Consider the following 21181-nt stretch of genomic DNA (forward strand, 5'->3'; position numbering starts at 1 on the left):
AAGACTACAGCGGGAGGGGCAACCGCTTCCTACCGTCGCCTTTATCGAGGAGGCGGAGGCCATTTACGCGTAGAGATAGGAAAAAGGGTAGAGCGACGCACACTTCTCGCAATGGTTCACCCACTTCCGGGCCAAACCGGAAGTGCTCCGTGTACCGAATCTCCCCCCGCGAAGTGCAGATTCTGTCCCGAAGGCACCAAGCTGAAAAGCGCCTAAGAAAAAAAGGATGGGCGGCTTTCCCGTTATTAATGGCCGTTCAGTCCTGAGTGAAGTTAAATGGCAGCGCCGTTTTCGCAAGGGGGCAGCGCCGAGCCTCCTCCTCCTCCATCCTTGTTGCACGAAGCGCCTCGAAGCCCCCGGTCCACTTTTAGGAAGGGCGCTCTCGGCTGCGGCCCTTACCTGAGAGCAGCCCCCTCCCCACTGAGCGCGGCAGGGACTGCCTGAGGAGAAGGCGCCTTCCGTAGCCCCGGGCGGGGCCAGCGCCTCGCTCTCCGGCCTCCATCTTTGAATCGGGCATGAAAAACCCCCTCAGGCCCTTAAAAGGGAGGAAGGGGGCGCTGCGCTCTTTTAGCTCCGCCATCTTCGTAACGGGAAACGTGCGGGCGCCTCTCTCATGCCTTGTGAGGGCAGAGGGAGTGGGCGGGGCCTCCGGGGGGAGGAGGAGGCGGTTGTTGTTTGGAGGAGGAGGGGGCCCATAAGTGTCTTGGGGAGGGTCAAAGGTGAGAGGTCAGGGTTCCGAGTGGTGGCCCCCGAGGGGGGTGGGGAAGCTTCGGCGGAGGAAGAACTGAGAGGCGCTGGCAGGTAATGCAACCCTTTCCCCCCTCCCTCTGGAGCCCTTCTTGGAAGGGAAGGGGGAAGGTGTTTGTTTCTGTCCCCCCCCCTTCTGCTTCCTCCTCCCCCCGTTAGCGTTGTTTGTCTGGAGATATTGTGATCTGCCGCCCCCGCCCTCAAAGGGATGAACGTGCGTTTCGCCGTATTGCTGGAGCAGAACCCAGGAGTCCTGGTTCCCTGTTTCCATCCCTCACTGCGACCTGTTAGAAAGGACCCCACTGTCTATTACTCACCCCCCAAAAAGAGAGCCCCGGGGTCTGGGTAGGGGTAGCTTTTCTGCTTGCCCTTTTCTGGGGACCCTGGAGACGTTGCTTCTTGACCCTCCCTGCTTAAATGTGCTAGTTTGCCTTCCTTCCCAATGGCAAAAGTTTGCCCCTGATAGATTAGGCAGCAGTTCTCTTTAATAAGAATGATTCTTATTTTGATACAAATGCTTACAGAAATAGTGGGTAGCAGGTGCTGCTTTAGAAGAGGCATTAAATGCAATTCTCTTCAAATACAGTCCATGCATGTGGTCAAAAGGAAAGGTCGTTGGGTTGCCTCTCAAGTACTGTTTCATCCACCTAACTTAAGCCAATTTAATACATATTTCAGTCAACTAAAGCCCTTAATGTTTGCCCAGCTGCTATTTGCATAACGTTAACGTCTGTACCCCTTCTCTTTTTCTGTTTGCCTGTAGGATGACGAACATGGCGGATAACCACAAGGAGAGCTGGGCGGCCCTGGTTGCTGCAGCAGAACAGTACCGGCGTCAGACAGGCAATGAGATAGTGCTGCTCACCGCCTTCAGGGCCCCACCCCCTGGTGGCTTCAGCTACGCACAGCATGGAAGTGGGGCTCTGGCTGATGCCGTTCAACGCTACCTCGAAGATATCGCGGTGGTTCACAAGACCACCGCCTTTACCTATGCTGCCCGTCCTCCTTCTGCCCCCCGCCCAGGTCCCACCAACGGGTCTTACTCCAGGAGCTGCCCCTCTACCAATGCCTCAGATGAGCCTGCCCCACACAGGACACCTACCCCCCAGGGGCCCTTGCCCCAGGCTTCTGGAGGCCAGGAGCCCGAAGAGGAAGACGATGAAGGAGACAGGAACACATTGACAGAATTGGAGCAGCCAGGTGGGAGAGAGCATCCCAGTGACACCACTGGTACGTCTATGTGCAGTCGGTGGTTTGTTTGTGGAAAAAATATATTTATCTCAGCTTTCCTTAAAATGCATATAGTAACTGATAGTAGAATAATTGAAATGCTGTATAATCACTAAAAATGGGGAGTGATGGGCAACATCTTAAATAAAGCAAAAAGTCACAGCAGCCAGAAGTAAATTCAGTAAGGCAACATTCACACCATACATTTAAATCACAATGATACCATTGAAACAGTGGCTTCCCTCAAAGAATTATGGGAGCTGTAGTTCGTTATGGGTGCTGAAAGTTGTTGGGAGACCCCACTCCTTCCACAGAGTTTAAAAATCTTAGTGATTTAAGAATCAATCCCTCTTCCCAGGGAACTCTGAATTGTAGGTCTGTGAGAAGAGGAGGGGTTTCTTAACAACTCTCAATTGCTACCCTTAAGCTCCCTTTAGTATAAAGGTAAAGGTACCCCTGCCCGTACGGGGTAGTCTTGACAGACTCTAGGGTTGTGCGCTCATCTCACTCTATAGGCCGGGAGCCAGCGCTGTCCGCAGACACTTCCGGGTCACGTGGCCAGCGTGACAAGCTGCATCTGGCGAGCCAGCGCAGCACACGGAACGCCGTTTACCTTCCCACTGGTAAGCGGTCCCTATTTATCTACTTGCACCCGGGGGTGCTTTCGAACTGCTAGGTTGGCAGGCGCTGGGACCGAACGGCAGGAGCGCACCCCGCCGCGGGGATTCGAACCGCCAACCATGCGATCGGCAAGTCCCTCCCTTTAGTATAGCAGTGCTTTAAATAAATGGTGTGAATGTGTCCTACATTATTCCTGCCTCCCAGGAGCTGCTGCTAGGACTGTCCCTTCTCAAGTAGCCTGGAGCATTCTCTGCTCTGAATGTGTCCCCAGAGGAAACCAGCAGACCTCTTTCAATTCAGGAAGGCAAGCTTTGCAGCACTAACACTCACCTGAATCAGTCTGGATAATGTTTGGTGCAAAGCCATTATTATTATTATTATTATTTCACCCTCAATAGGGGTTTGTTCCATGCATGAGGTTTGTCCATAGCAATATCAAGATTTGCTTTTGTGGAAAACTGCTGAAAGTGTGCCTTTAACTCCTAGAAACTTGGCGTTTCTTTCTTCACCGCAAAATCCTGAGTATTTTGCCTCTTCTGGTCAGGATGCACTAGTCTTGTTCAGAGCACAGATAATAAACAATGAGCTGAAATTTTGGTGTGGCTTTCTCATTGAATCTGCTTCTTCCAAAGTAACGCTTTCTTCACTCCTCTTGGATGTTTCCTGACACCTAGCACGCAGTAGTTGGGTCTCAAGCTCTACAAGTAATTGTAGGGTGCTGCTTTTGCCAGCTGAATAGGAGACGCCCTTTTCTCAGAAACTCAACTTTGGATAATGCTTTTTTCCAGATCAGAATCCATATCCAGGCACACAGCACATCACCATCCTTGCCTTCCCAAAGGGGAGAGGAGCTCTTCACCATTTTAGCAATACTTGAAAGTATCATTTTCAACTCTTTAAATCTGTCCCCTAAAGAGTTGCAATATAGCCCCAAGCTCACAACTTAGAAACAAAAGTGTTTCAAAGTGGTGTTTATGGTGATAGAACTTGCGGAATTGACCACTTTAGTGGGAGTGGTGGTTTGAAAACAGAAAACGATCCTGTGTGAGAGACAGAGAAGGGAAGATCTCCCAGGGTGGGAGCCTGGGAGATGAATGGGATGCTCCCAGGTGAAAGCTGGGAGGGTCCACCCGCTTTTGTGTGAGACAAGGGTTAAGATCTATCCCTGACAGAGGGCTTTGTATTCCCACCCACCCACCAGCTTTCGCTTTTTCTTTTTTACTATTTAGAATAGTTTGTTTATTTATTGTATTGTGTGCTGAAAAGTTTCGATAAAAAAATTAAAAACCAAAACCACACTACCTGCCAATACCCATTGATAGCTTTATCCTCCATGAATTTGTCTAAGCCCCTTTTAAAGACATTAAAGTTTGGTGCCACTATTACATTCTGTAATAGTGAATCCCATCATTTTAACTATGAGCTGGTCCAGTTGCCATCCCAGAAAACTGGACTGCTGGCGTACATTGCGATCAGATGTTATCGCAGAAAAATACGATTTTCGTGTAACTTTGCTTCTGTGTCGCTTAAGGAGATGTAGCAAAACTGGCTGTCAGGTTTCCAGGCTCTGTCCCAGCTCCCATTTTAGCTTATATTTTGATGTGGAAATAATGAGAAATGCGGTATTTTTCGGAGACTGAACACAAATGCTTTGTCCTTTAATCTGTACCTCTCGGCACTGAAAAAAACAACCCCTCTCCCACCCTTTCCCTCCGGTATGTTCTTAAATCAGAAATGCTTTTTAAAAATAAAAAAATCACCTCCTCATCTGGTGAGGAGTTCCACGCAGGTATATGATGTTAAAATTGGCTACCGGCCCAGGTGGCTTTAAAATAGACAGACTAGCAAAAATGAATAGATTGATTAATAAATGTTGGAGATTTGATAAGATGAAGGGCACTCTATACCATATGTGGTGGACATGTTCAGAGATCAAAAAATTATGGGAAATGATCCATGAAGAAATTAAAAAATTAATAAAGGTTTCATATAACCAAAGGGTAAAAGCATACTTATTAGGAATTTTGAGTAAGGATATCCCCAAAGATAAAATTAACATATTCCTATACACAACAACAGCAGCGAGAATGCTGGTGGCCAGTTACTGGAAAGGAAATGACATCTCAACAAAAAGGGAATGGTTAAGTAAACTATGTGAGTATCTGGAGTTAGCAAAATTGACAGATATAATAAGGCATAAATCTAAAACTATGGTACAGAAACAGTGGGAATGCTTAAATGAATATTTACACAAACAGGGATCAAACACGAAAGTTTGGTTGTGCTTAGACTAACCTTGTGAAGAATACTGAGAATACAAATATTAGATGGACTACGAAAGAATTTAAGGAAAGGAAGTGACTGAAGAACAGATGTAAAGGTGAATTAGATAACCAAGAGACGTGTGGTGAATGTGGTGGAAGTCTTTTATAATATTTTAACTAGGATTTAAATATTGTAATGTTTGAAGTATGAATTTGGAATAATTGATTATGAAAAGTATTTTTTCTCTTCGTTCTTTTTCTTGTTTCTTTCTTTTTTGTCTTCTTTTCTAGTCTGCATTCTGGAAAATTGTGTAGACAAAATGTTTTTATGTATGGTTATGTATTGTTCTATTTCTTTTTATTTGTTTTTTGGTAACATTTAATAAAATTTAATTTAAAAAAGGAAAAAATAAAAGAGGATTGTACAAATTTGTGGAGGAGAGGGCTCTCAATGGCTATGATCCATGCTGTCTATTCTCTGCCTCCGCAGCTGGAGATAATAATGCTTCTGAAAACCAGTTGCTGGAAGCCACCATGTGGGAGTGTTCTCCTGTGCCTGTAGGTTTCCCGCAGGGCATCTGGTTGGCCACTCTTGGGAGCAGAATGCTGGGTTAGAGGAGCCATTGACCTGATCAAATGGGTTCTTCTTAGTTTTTAAAGTTGCCACAGGAAGGGGAAGACGCTTTGCTTACAGTTGCCACTTGCATCTCAGTTGAGAGATGGAACTTGAAGCAAAATATAGCTGTACCTAACTAGTGAGGGAGCCCAGTATAATTGGGGGCTGGGGGGGTTCTCCGGATGTGACTGTGTTGATCGCTTGATAAGCAGTCCCAGAACGGCTACTTCTCATGTTCAAATAGAACGTCCCTATGCATACAACTCAGCGAGATCTAATTCTGTTTTGTTTTTAATTCACTTCCAGGTTTGTTTGTGATGGACGAGGATTCTCCAAGCCAGGAATATGAGCCTTTCTTCGACTCTGATCTGGAGAGCACTGACGGTGAGTGGCAGCTGAATGTCCCACCTTTTTTTTTTTTTTAGTCTCTTCACTCCCTCTGCCAGCTTCCCACAATGTACGTACTATGCTGACTGCAAATGTGGAAGAAGCCAAGATACTGCTGATTGCATTAGGTAAAGGTAAAGGGACCCCTGACCATTAGGACCAGTCATGGCCGACTCTGGGGTTGCGGCGCTCATCTTGCTTTATTGGCCGAGGGAGCCGGCGTACAGCTTCCAGGTCATGTGGCCAGCATGACTAAGCCGCTTCTGGCGAACCAGAGCAGCGCACGGAAACGCCGTTTACCTTCCCGCCGGAGCGGTACCTATTTATCTACTTGCACTTGGACGTGCTTTCGTACTGCTAAGTTGGCAGGAGCAGGGACCGAACAACAGGAGCTCACCCCCGTCACGGGGATTCGAACCACCGACCTTCTGATCAGCAAGTCCTAGGCTCTGTGGTTTAACCCACAGCGCCACCCACGTCCCTGCTGATTGCATTAGGCCTGGAGTCATTCAAGACTTTATAGGTATCTTGAGGGAGCAGTTTTTCCCACATCCCCTCTCTGTTTGTCAGGATCTTCCTTGTAGGGCATCGGAGAGGATCAGCACTCAGAGGAGCGAAGTGGTGAGAGTGTACCAGAGAAACTTGGGTTTTAATCCGTGCTTGGCCCTGAAGCTCGCTGGGTGACCTTGGGCCAGGCTAGCCTACCTTACAAGGTGGTCTATGAGAATAAATGAGGTGACCCCCCCATCTCCACACTTGCTGCTTTGAGCTGCTCAGAGGAAGGATACAATAAATGTGAACAATGGGTACAAGGAGAAGGGCTCTGTTGCTTCATGCATTCATTAACTTTTTTTATTCTACCAGGGTTTTGAAGGGAGGTGGCAGCAGAAGTTATGTTCATCCTAATGACAAACGAATTGCCTTTCCCAGCCAAATGTCCCCATAGTCCTTTTGTTCTACCTCCAGCAAAGTCAAAGCAGATGTCTCAGGAAAGCTTGCAAGTGGGCAGACCGCCTCCTGATAACTTGGCTCCAAATATCACATACCTCTTAAGATGTAGCACCCGGCAACAGACTTGGAGATACTGCCTTGGAACATGGAAGCTCCATGTTCATCTTACAAACTGTAAGGCAAGCCGGGAAGAGTCTGTCTAAAAAACCTTGCAGAACGGCTTCTAGAGATGCATCTGATTTTGCTGTCCAGGTGAGGTAGGGAAAAGAGATCAGCAAATATGTTGGGCTGTTCTGACAAGAGCCTCAGGCCATTGGGAACTACTTGATCTAGTAATTGCAAGAACTGGTGGGCAAAGGAAAGGAGTAACATTTAGGAGATTTTATCTTGGTTGAACACTTCCGGAAGGGAGCCTGACACTCTTTTGTTACTGCTAAATTTACAAAAGATAAGGGAGGCATCTCAGGGACTTTATACAGTAGGAGGGAGACATTTGCTTGAAATGTGCGTGCCTGGCTTCCTGTAGTGGAGTCTTTCTTCAGGCCTCTCCCGGCCAAAACTGAACCTTCCTTTTCAGGTGCATGCTATGACAGCAAAAGCCGGAGGTTTCATGGGGTGCTGCAAAACAACATCACTCATCTGTAAAAAACATACAACCTTTTCAGTGCAGTGTTGGGTCCTTAGCTGTTGTTGGACTACAACTCCCATCATCCCCAGCTAGCAGGACCAGTGGTCAGGGATTATGGGAGTTGTAGTCCAACAACAGCTGAGGACCCAAGTTTGAGAAACACTGCCTTAGTGAGTTTTAGGAATTCGAAATAAATGGGAGCATAGTTCCTGCGAGAGTGATGTTATCCCTTCCCTCCTGTAGCTAGGGAGGAGGATGCTTTCTGGTGGTTCATTTCTTTTTATTGCCTTCCGTCCTTCTGACCCATTTTTCTCCCCCCATTTCTCTCTCCCAGATGGGAGTCTAAGTGAGGAGGCTCCTGGCCAGACAGCCCCTCCACCCCTCAGCCATCAGTATGCCAAGTCCTTGCCTGTCTCAGTGCCTATCTGGGGCTTCAAGGAGCAACGGCAAGAGATGCGATCCTCTGATGAAGAGAACAGCAAGGTGGGTAGGAACTGAGAATGTGTGTATTGGAAAGGCAGACATATTTTTTGGGGGGGGTACACTCCAGAGCTCTCCCCCTTCCTTTTTAAGACAGGTGTGTAGGCTTCGGCTGGTGGGTAAACTCCAGAAAAAACACATCTTCCAGCAGGGTGGTAGGGTCCCTGGTGGAAAGATGCTGGGGCCACATTTGCAAAAAGTTCAAACCCCCCAGTTCCGACAGGTGTCACTGTAGCTCTTGTAAGTGGCTGGGGCTGCGCATATCCTGTGGCTGCAGCTTGAATGCACAGAAACGAATGCCGTTTGCGTTAATTCAGCAGGCAAGGAGTCTCAGCGTTGCTTTGCTTTCTTTAAAAATCAAGTTCTTACGATTGCAAAGATAGGCTTTGAATGTGCGTGGCCAACGGGAGAGAAGTCGGAAGTGAGCAAGGTGAGGCCTGTAAGTCCTCCACAGCCCTTTCACCCTCCTCATGATTTTGGCAGACAATTGTTTGATGTGTACTTTATGCGAAAATCAGCAATGGTGTTTTTGTAATGGTGCTTGAGCAAAGGATAACGCCTGAGACTGGTTTAATGGAGAAGAGGGAGACTTGGGGGGCGGCCTGGGTGCTGGAGCTGCTTGCAACTAGTGAGAGCCAGAAAGCAAAGTAGGTGAAGGATCTCAAGGAAGGGGGTGTATCTTGGGTTACAAAGGGCCAAATGACTTCCACTAGGAGTTGGGCATTTAGTGTCACCAGTCCCATGCTATGGAACACACTTCCAGCAGAGATTTGGGAGACCCCCCCTTTCCCCAAAAAACTGTTAACTTTCAGGTGTTTCTGGAATACCTTCTTATACCACCAGGCGTATATGGTGGCTTAAAGCATCCTTGATTGACCTGTTACTTTTTTAATGGTGCTTAATTTTGTCGCACACTGCCCTGATGCCTTTATATTGTTCTGTGTTATAAGCATTGACAACAGAGAAGAAAAGAAATACACCGAATCTCAATTTGGAGTTGTGCGTCTTAGAGTAGAATGCATAGACTTTGGAAGTAGGGTGGCAGAACCTCCAGACTCCCAGTCGAAAAGCTCTTTTAGGTAGAGATCTGAATTTAGATGTAGGATGGGAACGATCTAGTTTTGCTGACTTGCATAATTATTTAAAACAAATAACAAAGACTTCTCCACCTGGCTCCCTCTCCCTTGCTCCTCAATACAGCATTCGTCCCCCGACCTGGAGAAAATTGCCGCCAGCATGCGAGCTCTGGTGCTGAGGGTGTCAGATGGCACAGAGATGTTTGGGGACCTGCCTCGGCCGCGCCTCAACACGAGCGACTTCCAGAAACTACAGCGGAAATACTAATGGATCTGGTGGCCCTTTGTCCCGCCCCTTCCTCTGTTTGTGCCCTTTTATTTCTCCCCCCCCCCCATCCAAATCGGTGGACAGGGTTGGAAGCTCCCCTCAAGCCATACAGCTCGAATTCCCTCCCCTCTCTTGTCCCACCCTACCCTTCCTGAGCTCCCACAAGCTTTAAATTAAAGTGATGACCTCAATCTCTACACTACAGCTGGCGTGGAGGGTCCAATTGTCTCCCGTTCTCTCCACGCCAGAAATTCTGTCCCACTTTCCCCTTCTATCCTATCTAATTGAGGAGGTACAGTTGTTGTTGTTTTTTTCTGAGAGGGGTCCCCGACACATAGAAGAGGGAAATGGAACACTACGGACGGATACTGACAACAAATACACCCCCATATCTGTTCTTGCCACCACCATCAACCCTTCCAATCTACCCCAGCATCTGGCTGCGGTGGATTCCCTTCGTCAGTTCCCCAAGCCCCCCCCCTTTTTTTGCTTTCTTCCTCCCAAAATAAGTGTCTTAAAATATCCTTTGCACATAAGCTGGGTTTGTCTATACACTTGACCTAACTGACCCTTTGTAGAGCAGGGCAGCAGTGGTGGGGGAAGGAATCCTGTCGTTTTGTGCTTGCCCCACCTCCCCCTCCCCCATTTTCCCCATGCATAGCTCTCTCCCAGTTTCCAGGAGCGGTACTTCAGGGTCCTTTTTTCCCTCTTGGGGGGGAGGGGTGGTGCAAAGGTGAGGCTGCTCTCATGGCAGGCGGGATGTAAAAGCGGCTCTAGGAGTCACCTACACCCCTCCGGTTATCTTCCACCCACCCCGTCGCTGCCCCAGCATAATACTTTTGTATCAGATTTTTCAAGGGCGCTTTGTGGCCCTGGCCCTCTATTTTTGTCCAAAGATGATTGGTGAATTGGAAGGGAGAGGATGTATTTTTTTTCTCCTTCCTGCAAACCTACAAGCCAATAATAATAATAATAATTAAAAAAAGCTGTCTTTTACCAACTCTTTTGCTGTATTGTCTGATTGACAGGAAGTGAGTTAGAAGGGGAGGGGGAGTTACATCTCCAGAAAGGTGGTGGGATGGCAGGCCTTTGGGGAAGACCTCTTCCTGTACCACCAGCTACCTTCATCCAGGCATGTGAGCGGAGCAAAACAGGAGGGGGAGAAACATGCCCCATTATATATTTTCCTCCTTCTGTTTATATCCCCCCTCCCTCAAAGAGGAGATCGCCTCGTTCGTAAAATCACTTGCCATTTGGGCTGATGGAGAGTTAGCATGAAGAACTCTGCGCAGCTGTCACTCTTCACCCCTAGCCCAAAATACAAATGTGCAGCAGGAAATAAATAGAGTGACTGAAAGGGATTAATTGCTTTATTGGTGCTTGGTATAGTTCTGTTATATACAAAAGCAACAAGATTGAAGGGCAAAGGGTGGGTAGATGTCAGGATCACGATGTAAAATATAGGGGTGGGATGGGGGATTATGTAGGCTAAGGTGAAAGGAAATATAATCCCACTCTAGGCCTGAAAAGAGGTACGCACAATAAAAGATTTAGCAAAAAACGAGGTCCTTCAGAAGGAAGGGGGGGTATCTTCCTCTCCCAGCAGATATGGCATGAGTCTAATGGCAGGAATGATCTTTAGCAAAAGGCCTCAGGCTCTCAAATAAGAAGGAAAGCGAAAGGGAGAGGAAGCAAGGGAAAGTGGGTGCCCTAAAGGAGCTAGGAATCCCCTTGGTGCTGCTTCTGAGCCACAAAGACGGAGGCATGAAGAATGTACTCGGATGGGGCTCAGTCATAGTATTTCTCCGCCCGCCGCACCTGGCAGTACATCAGCATGGAGAAAACGATGCCCAAGACCTGGAGAGACATAAAGGAGGTCAGACAGACAACAAAAAAAGTGGGGGAGTCCCAGCCCAGCATGTCACTTCCTTACAATATTGGAATTAAGATGCTGCCTCCTGAACTCCCATCCTCGCTGCTGCCTCTAAAATGTAGGAAGGCTGGAAAGCTGCTGCCTGTCCGTGTAGACCAGGTATAGCCAATGGGCTGCCCTCTAGATAATTTTGGACTACAACTCCCATCACCTGTGACCTCTGGCCATGCTGCTTGGGGCTGATGGGAGTTTTAGTCCACAACTTCTAAAAGGCCCCATATTGGCTAACTGCGTAGACTCTACAAATGAGCCAATGCCCTGGCTTCTGGCTTCCCAGTCCCCTGCTTCTTGACCCATTTTGTACAAACTGGAGGTGGCAGGGGCAGCTTCTATGTGGTCTTTTCCCAGTCAGGAAACCATCCTCTTGGGCAGTCTTCTCTCCTAAAGGGGGGATGCCTTTTGAAAGCACAGATTGGACCAGTTTACGTGTTGCTGCCAGTTTATTTACTCCCTGTGGGACCATGGCCAGTGTTGGAAATAATTCCTGCCCTAGCTGCATCCTATTCTGTGGTCCCCTGCAGACAACCCCACCTTCCGTTCTTCTGCTGATGGTAATGGGTGGCACATGCGTTGTTGCACCAGGTCAGGCGTGTCCCCTCCCATGGCTGTTCCTTCCTGCTCACCTGGACAACAATGATGCAGGCGGCAAAGATGCCCATGGCTGAGATGTTCTCTCCTAGCCAGCGTTTCACCTTCTCGTAACAGGGCTTTAGGGGAATAGAGCACAAAACAAACATGGTGACCAGAGAGCGCTGGCAAGAAGAGGCAGTGCCTCCGATCTGGGTTGATCACACTCTTGTGCACCGAAAAAATGTCGTCTTCCATTTAATCTAACATTTATTTAACATGCAAGCTGTTTCTAGTAGGAACTCTGGATCATTTGTTCCATTGTGGAACAGCGCTGGCCATCAATCAGTTGAATATTTGGGTTGAGTATTAAACTGAATATTCAGCCCAAATCAGCTCCTATAACTTAAAGTCTCCCCCCTTCTGATCTACTGGGCTGAAGTGAACAAGCCTTTCTTTCTGCATCAGGAACCTTTCCAGAAGGAGGGCTGCATTTTCTTCTTGGCAACTAGCTGGGAGCTGCAGGCTAGGGTGGGTGAAGGAGTGAAGGTAAATTTTACCACTGTGCAGTAAGTAGACTGGTTTCTGCACAGTCACCCCTCTCTGTCCTCCATCCAGACAAGCAACAGGCATTAGGAGAGTTCAAGGACGTACTACAGTCAGGCAAAACCACTCTAGATACGAAGCAGCACCAGTGAGGGATGAGGCTGAGGGAAATTTCAACAGACAGATAGGCCTGGCAGGCTGCATTTGACCCTGAAGTTCCCTGCCTCTGCTTTATGTGACAGCACTTCTCCTCAAAGAGGGCTATTACACACACACCCCTCTCAGTCTGTCAACATACCCCGTTCCTTCAACCTTTCTTCCCAGGTTTATTTTCCATGCAGCGGGTCATCTTCAGTGCTCTTTTCTGAACCTAATTTGCCTATATTGTTAAAACTGCAGCAACCCAGGCTGGTAACTGGTCACGCTAATAGGCTGACTGCCACTCTCCTTTTATGTAAGTCTTTTGAGAGTAAAATATATTGGGGAAGGGAGGAAGATAACTAAATAAAATTGGATGTATCCATACTACAGCCTGGACTAGGTGTTGGTGTTTTCCCCCAATATATTTATAGCCTGCTTCTCATTAGCGACTTTTAAGTGTAAACAACCTGACGTTTTAAAAATCATAAAGCAGATATGCCATCCCGCTCAAAAAAAAGAGCAAGAAAGTCTCACAGTTAAAAAGATGAGTTAAATTAACACGACAGCTTTGAGAAGCAGCATTAATGAAGCAAATCAAAGACTTCGCTGCAGCCGTCACCAAAACTCAGTTGGGTTGAAACATCAGAGGAGGACTGGGCTAGGCCGCTTTCCTCAGGAAAAGCAATCCACAAAGGCATATTGCTAACGGCAAGAAGACACACAGAGTAGCTAGTCTTGAAATTTTTGGGGGCTTCATAAAAGTCATGCGCTGGTCCGTAGACCACCAAAGACTAGGAACCCCTTCCCCCTCTGGTTTCATCATTCCCTCCTTCCTGAGACAGCTCAACATTTAATGCACAAAATGTTAAAAACAGAGAGGTCTTGGCACCTCCTTGAGTGACAGTTCTCAAGATTCACTGGGATAAGCCATGAAGTTAGAACAGCACACAAGTAATTTTGAGTGTGGGGTATAGTCAGAGAGGGAGATGAGAATCTACAGCCAAAAGCCAGAAGCTGATACTTTTGTCGCAGGACAGAGTGTCAAAGGCCCTCTCAACCTCAACAGCTCCAAGAAAGAGGTCTGCTGGAGGGTTTTAGTGCAGACCAGCCTTGGTAATCGGACCCTGCATTTAGCCATTTGCCACTTGCTCAGGACACAAGCATTCCTGGAGGGGGATCAGTGGACAACCCAATTTGGAACCCACAGCCGTAGGGGATTCTCTGTTCCTTGAGGGCAACTCCTGCTGCCGTCTCACCTCCTTCCACCAGCTGGCGCTGTCCACTTGGCAGATGTCACTTTGCTGCAAGCAGCAGGACTCGGGAACCCACGTTTTGTTGCGGACCTCAAACCAGTCTGTGTAGTTCTGCACCCCACAACAGCGAAACTGGGAAGCAAGGGGAGAAATCAGTCTCACACGGGGGGGGGGGGTGCTCTTCCAAAATGGGATGAGGATGCTTAAAGTGGGGGAAATCTCCCTGGCTGTTTCTTAGCTCTCTAAATTCTCTTCCAGATGACCTGTTTGTGGGCAGATTAGATGGCAATGCATGATGCAAGTGCCATCCCAAACTTCCTACTGCCTTTCCCCCACCTCTTTCTTGCAAAAAAAATCCCTATCTATTAGGGAAGTGGGTTTGTTGCACAAGAACTCAAAATCAGCTTTAATTGAGCAGACTGAATTTGCTAGGATGTGGCTGATGACCATTTGGAAGTACTGTAAACTCGTGTGTGTGTGTGTGTGTGCTTGTGTGTGTGTAACACTCACCTCATTCTGCACAACGTCCCATGCTCTGGTTAAACCCACATTTCCCTCTGTCTCATACAGCTGAAGTCCTTCCTTTAGATTGGACTGGGCATATCTATCAAACTAGAGAAAGGACAAAATAAGCACACCCAATGGACCAGCAGCACCTGTGTGCGCGATGGTAAGAGTGATGCAGAGACTAGATTGTGACTTTGTCTTGATGGGGCGAACACAGCCCTCATGGTGCTTTTTCAAAGTTGGATGGAAACCCTGCCCTGCCATTTTTCTTCTAAACTTCTCCAAACCGAAGGAGTATCGAGAAACCCTCCGATGTTCAAGTTAGGGGTGGAGACTTTGCCAAGTAGTTCACTCCAACAGTTTGAAGTCCAGCCCCCACTCTTTTTTGAACTTCCATTCTCTCTTACCTCACTTCCTAATTCCGTGGGTTCCAGACCTCTTTCTGGAAGATACCACCCTAAATGAAATGGTGCAATATTCCAAATTCCAAGGACGAATTAAAACCTGCTATCTTAAGAAAGCATGTAACTCAAATAACTTTATCCACACTGCAACTGTTCCGTATACATGATACAAGCAAACTCAATGTCTGAGTGTAGATCCTAATGTAGCCAAAAATGGCACCATCCATTAACAAGTGGAAGGTATCAGCAAGCTTGGCAGAACCCAAAGTTTGAAGAAGTATATGGGGTGTGGTGGGGAGGTACAGGATGATGATTCATGAGGTCTATACAATGGACTCTTCTCATTCCACAAGAATCGGGACAGGCTCATAGTTTGAATCAGTTTCCTCTCTGCACACACATCTGTTAAGAGCACGGGTGCTAGAGGGAGCTGCCAGTATTATAATGGCATCTTGAAGTAAACTATCTTGTATCAGAGTGTGCACTCAGCAGTGGCAAGGGGCGGGGGCTGCACTGCAGGCCTGTGATGGCTGAATGTGGCCTGCAGACTGCAGGTTGCCCAAATGAACTGGATCTCACCATCCTCATTCTACATACGGGGTGAGGAAGGTCCTTACCTTGTCCCTACAGGTGACAAAAACCAGCAACCCAACCAGCTCCAGGAGGAAGAGGGTGGAGAGGACCAGGAAGAACTAGGGAAGAGAGATACCCAGGTCAGCAATCCCAGGGAGAAGGAGAAAGCCTCATACAACACAGTTTTGTGTTTACAGATATGTGCATCTCTGAACAAAGTGTGCCCTCCTTCCTCCCAGCCATCCACAGTTGAATGAATACCACAAGTTGGCACTGCAAGCAGAGATCACTGGCATGGCTGAAAGATACATGCAGAACCCACAGCTCTGCATCGCTCAAGCCAGCCAGCCAAGTCACAATCAGGAAGAAAAATTGAAAACAACAACATATCTAAAGCAAGATGGCCCACAAGCGAAGTTATGTCACTGCCACCAATGGTTTTATGCACAGAAAAATGCACCTCTTGGACCCCATCTTGTCCACAGCATCTCAGAAATGCACTTTTCTGCTTCCTACTGATGCCTGCACTCTGCCAATGCTCCAAAGCAGGGCTGAGCATTCTTGAATTTAACATAGGTTCTGTAGAGAAACTCTGCTTTGAATTAAGTCAGTTGCCCATTTCTCTGCCGGGCACCTTCCCCGACCGAAGATCTCATTAGACACCTCTGCACCAATTTCATCCGAGTCTCTCACACTCATGCCCCATCCGCCCCGCCCCCCACAGTGTAAGACCCAGTGGAGAGATACCTCTTACCGTCAGTAGGAGGCAGCGGTGCTCTGTGGCTGCCCCCAAGCATCCGAGGAAGCCCACAACCATGATGATGGCTCCAGTCGCCATGAAAAGCCCCGCTGCCGACAGAGACGGGAACGAGAACGACAAGGTGGCAAAGCGGCCCTGGGTCACAGCCAGCCATACGCCCACGCCGAGCACCCCACAGCCGCCGAGCTACGGGGAGAGAAGGCAAGCTCACACCAAGAAGAGCTATTATCACTGTTTGGGGACACATGCCAGGCATGTAGAATCACTAGAGGAGGGTGAAGATCAAGGCTAGTGAGGGGTGTGGCTTGGGCAGAGTCCTGAGGGTCAAGTAGAGAGATCTGGAGAGATGCGCATGACCTGAGGTTCCCCACCTCTGATGGTACCACCTCCCCCCCACCTCCGTCCAGGATGCTGTTATGGAAGAGATCATTGGCTGAGTCTCCACTCACCAGCCACAAACGCTCTCAGTTCAGTTCAGCCCCTTCCTACAAACAAGATCTAGTTGAAGAGGAGGCTAAGGGGTGATATGATAGCCATGTTCAAATATATAAAAGGATGTCACATAGAGGAGGGAGAAAGGTTGTTTTCTGCTGCTCCAGAGAAGCGGACACGGAGCAATGGATCCAAACTACAAGAAAGAAGATTCCACCTAAACATTAGGAAGAACTTCCTGACAGTAAGAGCTGTTCGACAGTGGAATTTGCTGCCAAGGAGTGTGGTGGAGTCTCCTTCTTTGGAGGTCTTTAAGCAGAGGCTTGACAACCATATGTCAGGAGTGCTCTGATGGTGTTTCCTGTTTGGCAGGGGGTTGGACTTGATGGCCCTTGTGGTCTCTTCCAACTCTATGATTCTATGATTCTAGTTCCTCCTGACTCCCAATCCTGTGCCAAGTTTTTATTGGAACAAATAGAGCAGCTGTCAGCATTCTGTTGTTGACACCCCCCTGCCAGTTACAGTGCTGATAAAACTTCTGTGACATCACAAGTGGTTCAAGCCAATACTGGAGAGCGGGGTCTCTCAGGCAGTCTACAGGCAGATTTTTGGTTTGCTATAAAATGACAGCATTTTAACACACAAATGCACTTTCCATCTTGTTCGTCCTTACAAGCCTGTAAGGCAACTTGTTGCGTTTCTTATTTATTAAAAGAGAAATGCCCTGCCACCAATAACAGGCCCATAAGCCCTTCCCACTAATCCTGGGAGGCCCCAGGTCAGATGTAGACAGAAAGGCTATCCGATGAAGAATTTTTTGACATTCACACAACCTTGTCTGAGGGGAGGTGCACGGACCCACTGCAACTCACCCAGAAGATGAGGTTGAAGACAAACATCTTCACTTTAACGCACAGCAAGCAGCCACGGCTGACCCCCATGGTGGATGTGTCTGGAAAGGGGGGGGGAGGGCAAAAGAAAACAACATGCTGTGATTCTGGAACGTTCATACATGAGCATTTACAATGCAGTTGGCAGAAATTCATAGGCAATCCTGGTCCCCTATGAAAACAATGAAGTGATGTATCCAAAGCTGTCCATGCAACAGGATTCTACCCTCCTCTCCCCTGCAGCTTCCTCCCCTTTCCCTAATTTGCTCTGTGGGGCTTGGGACTGCAAAGGAGCTAGAGAGAGGAGGAGAGGGAAGGTGAAAAAGTCTGCTTGGATCCCACAAGCAATTTATTGGGGGTTTTCATATTTTATTCCCTTTAAATTCAAATAATAAAAAAAATTAAGAGGGAAAACTATGTATGCCACCTTGATCCCCTTGGAGGAGTAACAGGATACAACTGTTATAATTAAGAACTACTAGGCTGGTGTTACTCAGTGTCACTCACACTGAAAAAATTCAGAGAAACGTGTGTTTTTTCCCCCCTGTGCCACTTCAGCCAAACTGTGATTAGGCTAATTATATGAAAGGAAGCCTTTCCTCAGACAAAAACGAGCATTTCAGAGTTGGGAGACCCCAAACAAACAGGCCGAGGTAAAATTCCTCGGCCTAACTGGGAGGATGGGCAAGTCAAGACCTGGTTAGCATTAGAAATGGTATTGTGGATTCTACATAACGTTTAAAGACCGTCTCTTGGACATACTGAAAATTTTAAATGCTCACCACCCTCTTTAATCAAATCAAACAAGTTGGTGGCTATGGCCTTCAGGCCTGGCACATCGGTTTGTACAATTTTGTACAAATTTTGGTTTATGTTATTAAAAAGCAAAGGGTGGCTCAAGGACTCTCACCAATTGCATCCTGGCAACCACCCTGTGAGGTAGGCTGGGCTAAGTTCTGGCCAAAAGTTCATGGCTGAGGTGGGATTTGAACTCAGGTCTCTCCCTGAAGATAGCCCCATCAGTCTAACCACTACACAGCCCTGTCTCACTATGGCTTCTAAAGTGTGCAGAATCAGTAGGCTGGTCAGAAATAAAGATGCTTCTGAACAAAGATTAGACATAGTTTTGAATTTTTGTGGGGCAGGGCCTAGGAGCAATGGCCCCTTATGTCCTTTCTATATCATGCCAGTAGCAAGGGAACTGTGTATTCAAGCAGAACTGAGGGGAGTTTGATTTCAAGCAGCTCCCTAACAGCCAAAAAAAGTTGAGAGGCCTATCAAGAGAATGGCAAAATCTTCCCCGCAAACACAAACAACCTTCAATCGTAACCTCTGGACATCTGGAGAGAGTTATTTTTGGTTCCCAATGTTCATATACTCTGCTTTTTAAAAAGAACAATGCCGTATTTATGTACTTTCAACTTTAAAGGTTTGCCTGTTTCCCACCTCCTCTTGAAAATTACTGCAATAAAAATTATGAATGCGGTCAAGCTTGGGAACTGTTTTATTTTATTTTGTTGTCCCATTTAAATGGAGAGCGCACCATGTTTTAAGTATCAAAACAACTAAGAGTAGAACACTGTTTAATTTTATTTTTTAGGAAAATAACTTGAAATACATAAAACGTTGATTTACCCCCTTCAGACGAAGCAGCTAAGGAAGTGGAGGGAAAGCAGTAAATTATCTGATTTAGGGAAAGCTAAATAAATAAACAACAAATGAACAGGGGGTGGGAAAGTCCCCTTGTCCAGGCCCAGATTACAGATTTCCTGTAGGGCAACACATCCCCTCTATCATGTGCGCTGAAGATGAAGGTACATGAAGGCGAGAAAGAAGACGGGCAATGTTTATCCCCAGACCACGTAAAAAGAAATTGCCAAGTTTTCCTTAGCCAAACGCTCCCCACCCTGTAGGTCTTTCCTGCTAAAGCTACCCCACCCTTACCCTCATTCCTTGCCTTTTTGCCACTCATGACAGTGTTCCTTTTCCATTTTTTCAGCAAAACCCATTCTGTAGAAATAAAACATAACCCACATTCCAGATCCACCTTCCCAATTCAAGATCCAAACCTCACCCCCCCTCTTCTGGATTTAACAAGAGTGTTAAATTCCCGAATCTGAACTGGTCGAAAATATATTCCTTACAGTAAATAACCCATAAAATTGTGATGGGCTTTTAAAACGCACATCCATTCCCGCTCTCCCTTAAATTATTTCCCTAAAGCGGGGGGGGGGGGGGGACGACCAAAGGAGAGAAAAGCAAAATAACATGAAAGGAGCCTTGGGATCTCTTTCTTTCGTCTTTCTTTTAACAAAGTACCAATACCTCTGGAGGGAACTAACTAACTACAGCTGCCAAATCTCTCCCTGCCCCCCCCCGATCTTGCAAGTAAGAGACTTTAGGGTGGGCAGAATCAGTTCTATGGGACCCAGAAAAATATTGCAATACAGCAGAAATCATCCCCTCCCCCCAAGGAGAGAGTCCTCTCCTGCTTTTTATACCCTTCAAAATAGCCCTGGTTCGACACATCCCTCCCCCCCATTCTAAATTCATTTCCGTGCGCCCCTCACCTTGGTCTCGAGGCAGGAGACTTTGGGGCGGGAGTGCGGATTTGGGGCGGGAGCCCCCCTCCCAGACACCTAGACCTCTTCCAAGTTGCTTGTCCTCTGATGGGATGCAGGATGGAAAGGGAGGGGGAGCAAATTCCAGCACGGGACAGGGGGAAGGAAATGGGAGTGGAGAAAGGGGGGCAGTAATAGGGGGGCGTGTTAGAGACTGTGGGGAGGAGCCCGGGGGGCTCTGGGAGGGAAACGGGTTTCTATTCGAGACAAAGACGTCCAGTCGGATTCGAACCCCCGTTCTTGTTTAAACCTTCCCCCCTCCCCCGCAAAAAAGGACAATGAAAAGCGACTCAGTTGTACCGCATTAACATCAGAAGCGTGTGGCTCAGGATTTTGTTCTATTCCTGTCTCAGTACAGCAAGTCCTATTGGACTCAATGAGACTTACTTCGGAGTAGATTTGTATGGAATTGGAGAATAACTTCTCTTTCTGCTTTCGAGAGGTTTCCAAATTATGCCCCCGCGGAAGGGAGGGAGTTAAAACACGCTTGCAGAGACTGGATCTCAGGGTTCTCAGATCTTCCATACCTGGGTAAGGTAATTGAGAGCGGTTGCTGAACAGCTTGGTAGGTTTCTGGAGGAAACATCGGCATTAGAGCCATTTCAGTCTGGTTTCCGTCCTGGTTTTGGGACGGAGACGGCTCTGGTTGCCCTAACAGATGATATTTGTAGACAACTGGATTGAGGCGGGTCAGGACTGCTGATCCTTTTAGATTTGTCAGCAGCCTTTGACATGGTCGATCATGATCTTCTGGACCACCGCCTTGCAGACGTGGGGATACAGGGCATAGCCCGTAACTGGTTGTGCTCTTTTATCTCTGGTCGGGGACAGAGGGTGGCATTAGGGAGGGAAATGTCGTCGCGCCACTCCTTGGTGTGTGGAGTGCCGCAGGGCGCAATTCTCTCCCCGATGCTTTTTAACATCTTTATGCGCCCCCTTGCCCAGATTATCTGGAGCTTTGGGTTGGGCTGTCACCAATATGCTGATGACACTCAGCTCTATCTGCTGATGGATGGCCACACCGACTCGGCCCTGAACACACTGACCAGATGCTTGGAAGCTGTGGCTGGATGGTTTTGTGGGAGCCAATTGAAACTAAATCCTTCGAAGACAGAAGTCCTATGGCTAGGTCGGGATGGCATGGGGATGAGGGACCAACTCCCTTCTCTTGCGGGGGCCCAATTAGTGCCATTACCTTCCGTTAAGAGTTTGGGTGCAATCCTTGACGCCTCCCTTTCCATAGAGGCGCAAGTTACAGCAACAGCCAAGGCGACATTTTTCCACCT

The 21181-nt window shown here is 47.6% G+C and overlaps 2 protein-coding genes across 4 annotated transcripts; one reads left to right on the plus strand and one right to left on the minus strand.

Moving 5' to 3' along the window:
- The first annotated feature begins 166 nt into the window (after positions 1 to 166).
- On the plus strand, positions 167 to 10269 carry AKT1S1 (AKT1 substrate 1). Of its 3 annotated transcripts, none has more exons than XM_053360497.1 (5): positions 167 to 801; positions 1511 to 1947; positions 5785 to 5862; positions 7779 to 7927; positions 9125 to 10269. In XM_053360497.1, the coding sequence occupies exons 1-5, from the start codon at positions 614 to 616 to the stop codon at positions 9266 to 9268; spliced, it is 996 nt and encodes a 331-aa protein (XP_053216472.1). In that variant the 5' UTR covers positions 167 to 613; the 3' UTR covers positions 9269 to 10269. The 3 variants fall into 3 exon arrangements, with proteins under 3 accessions (XP_053216472.1, XP_053216471.1, XP_053216473.1); XM_053360496.1 differs by having other exon boundaries at positions 169 to 801; positions 1511 to 1977; XM_053360498.1 differs by having other exon boundaries at positions 697 to 719; positions 1511 to 1977.
- Positions 10270 to 10620: 351 nt separating this feature from the next.
- LOC128399254 (tetraspanin-4-like) lies at positions 10621 to 19942 on the minus strand. The gene is made up of 8 exons (XM_053360499.1): positions 19845 to 19942; positions 17257 to 17336; positions 15947 to 16138; positions 15237 to 15311; positions 14219 to 14320; positions 13712 to 13840; positions 11825 to 11908; positions 10621 to 11125 (listed from the first exon to the last, which is right to left on the minus strand). Exons 2-8 carry the CDS (start codon positions 17323 to 17325, stop codon positions 11057 to 11059), a joined length of 720 nt encoding a protein of 239 aa, XP_053216474.1. The 5' UTR covers positions 17326 to 17336; positions 19845 to 19942; the 3' UTR covers positions 10621 to 11056.
- Positions 19943 to 21181: the final 1239 nt, after the last annotated feature.

The sequence above is a fragment of the Podarcis raffonei genome, chromosome 13, assembly GCF_027172205.1.
Source record: "Podarcis raffonei isolate rPodRaf1 chromosome 13, rPodRaf1.pri, whole genome shotgun sequence".
Taxonomy (NCBI): domain Eukaryota; kingdom Metazoa; phylum Chordata; class Lepidosauria; order Squamata; family Lacertidae; genus Podarcis; species Podarcis raffonei.

Bases quoted from the DNA above. Each gene is read 5' to 3' on its own strand.
- AKT1S1 (XM_053360496.1), top strand. From the start codon at position 614: ATGCCTTGTGAGGGCAGAGGGAGTGGGCGGGGCCTCCGGGGGGAGGAG. The intron at 802-1,510 runs GTAATGCAACCC...GTTTGCCTGTAG, and splicing joins GAACTGAGAGGCGCTGGCAG to GATGACGAACATGGCGGATA. The intron at 7,928-9,124 runs GTGGGTAGGAAC...TCCTCAATACAG, and splicing joins CTGATGAAGAGAACAGCAAG to CATTCGTCCCCCGACCTGGA.
- LOC128399254 (XM_053360499.1), bottom strand. From the start codon at position 17,325: ATGGGGGTCAGCCGTGGCTGCTTGCTGTGCGTTAAAGTGAAGATGTTT. The intron at 15,312-15,946 runs GTAAGAGGTATC...TCTCTTCCCTAG, and splicing joins ACCGCTGCCTCCTACTGACG to TTCTTCCTGGTCCTCTCCAC. The intron at 13,841-14,218 runs GTGAGTGTTACA...CTTGCTTCCCAG, and splicing joins GGGACGTTGTGCAGAATGAG to TTTCGCTGTTGTGGGGTGCA.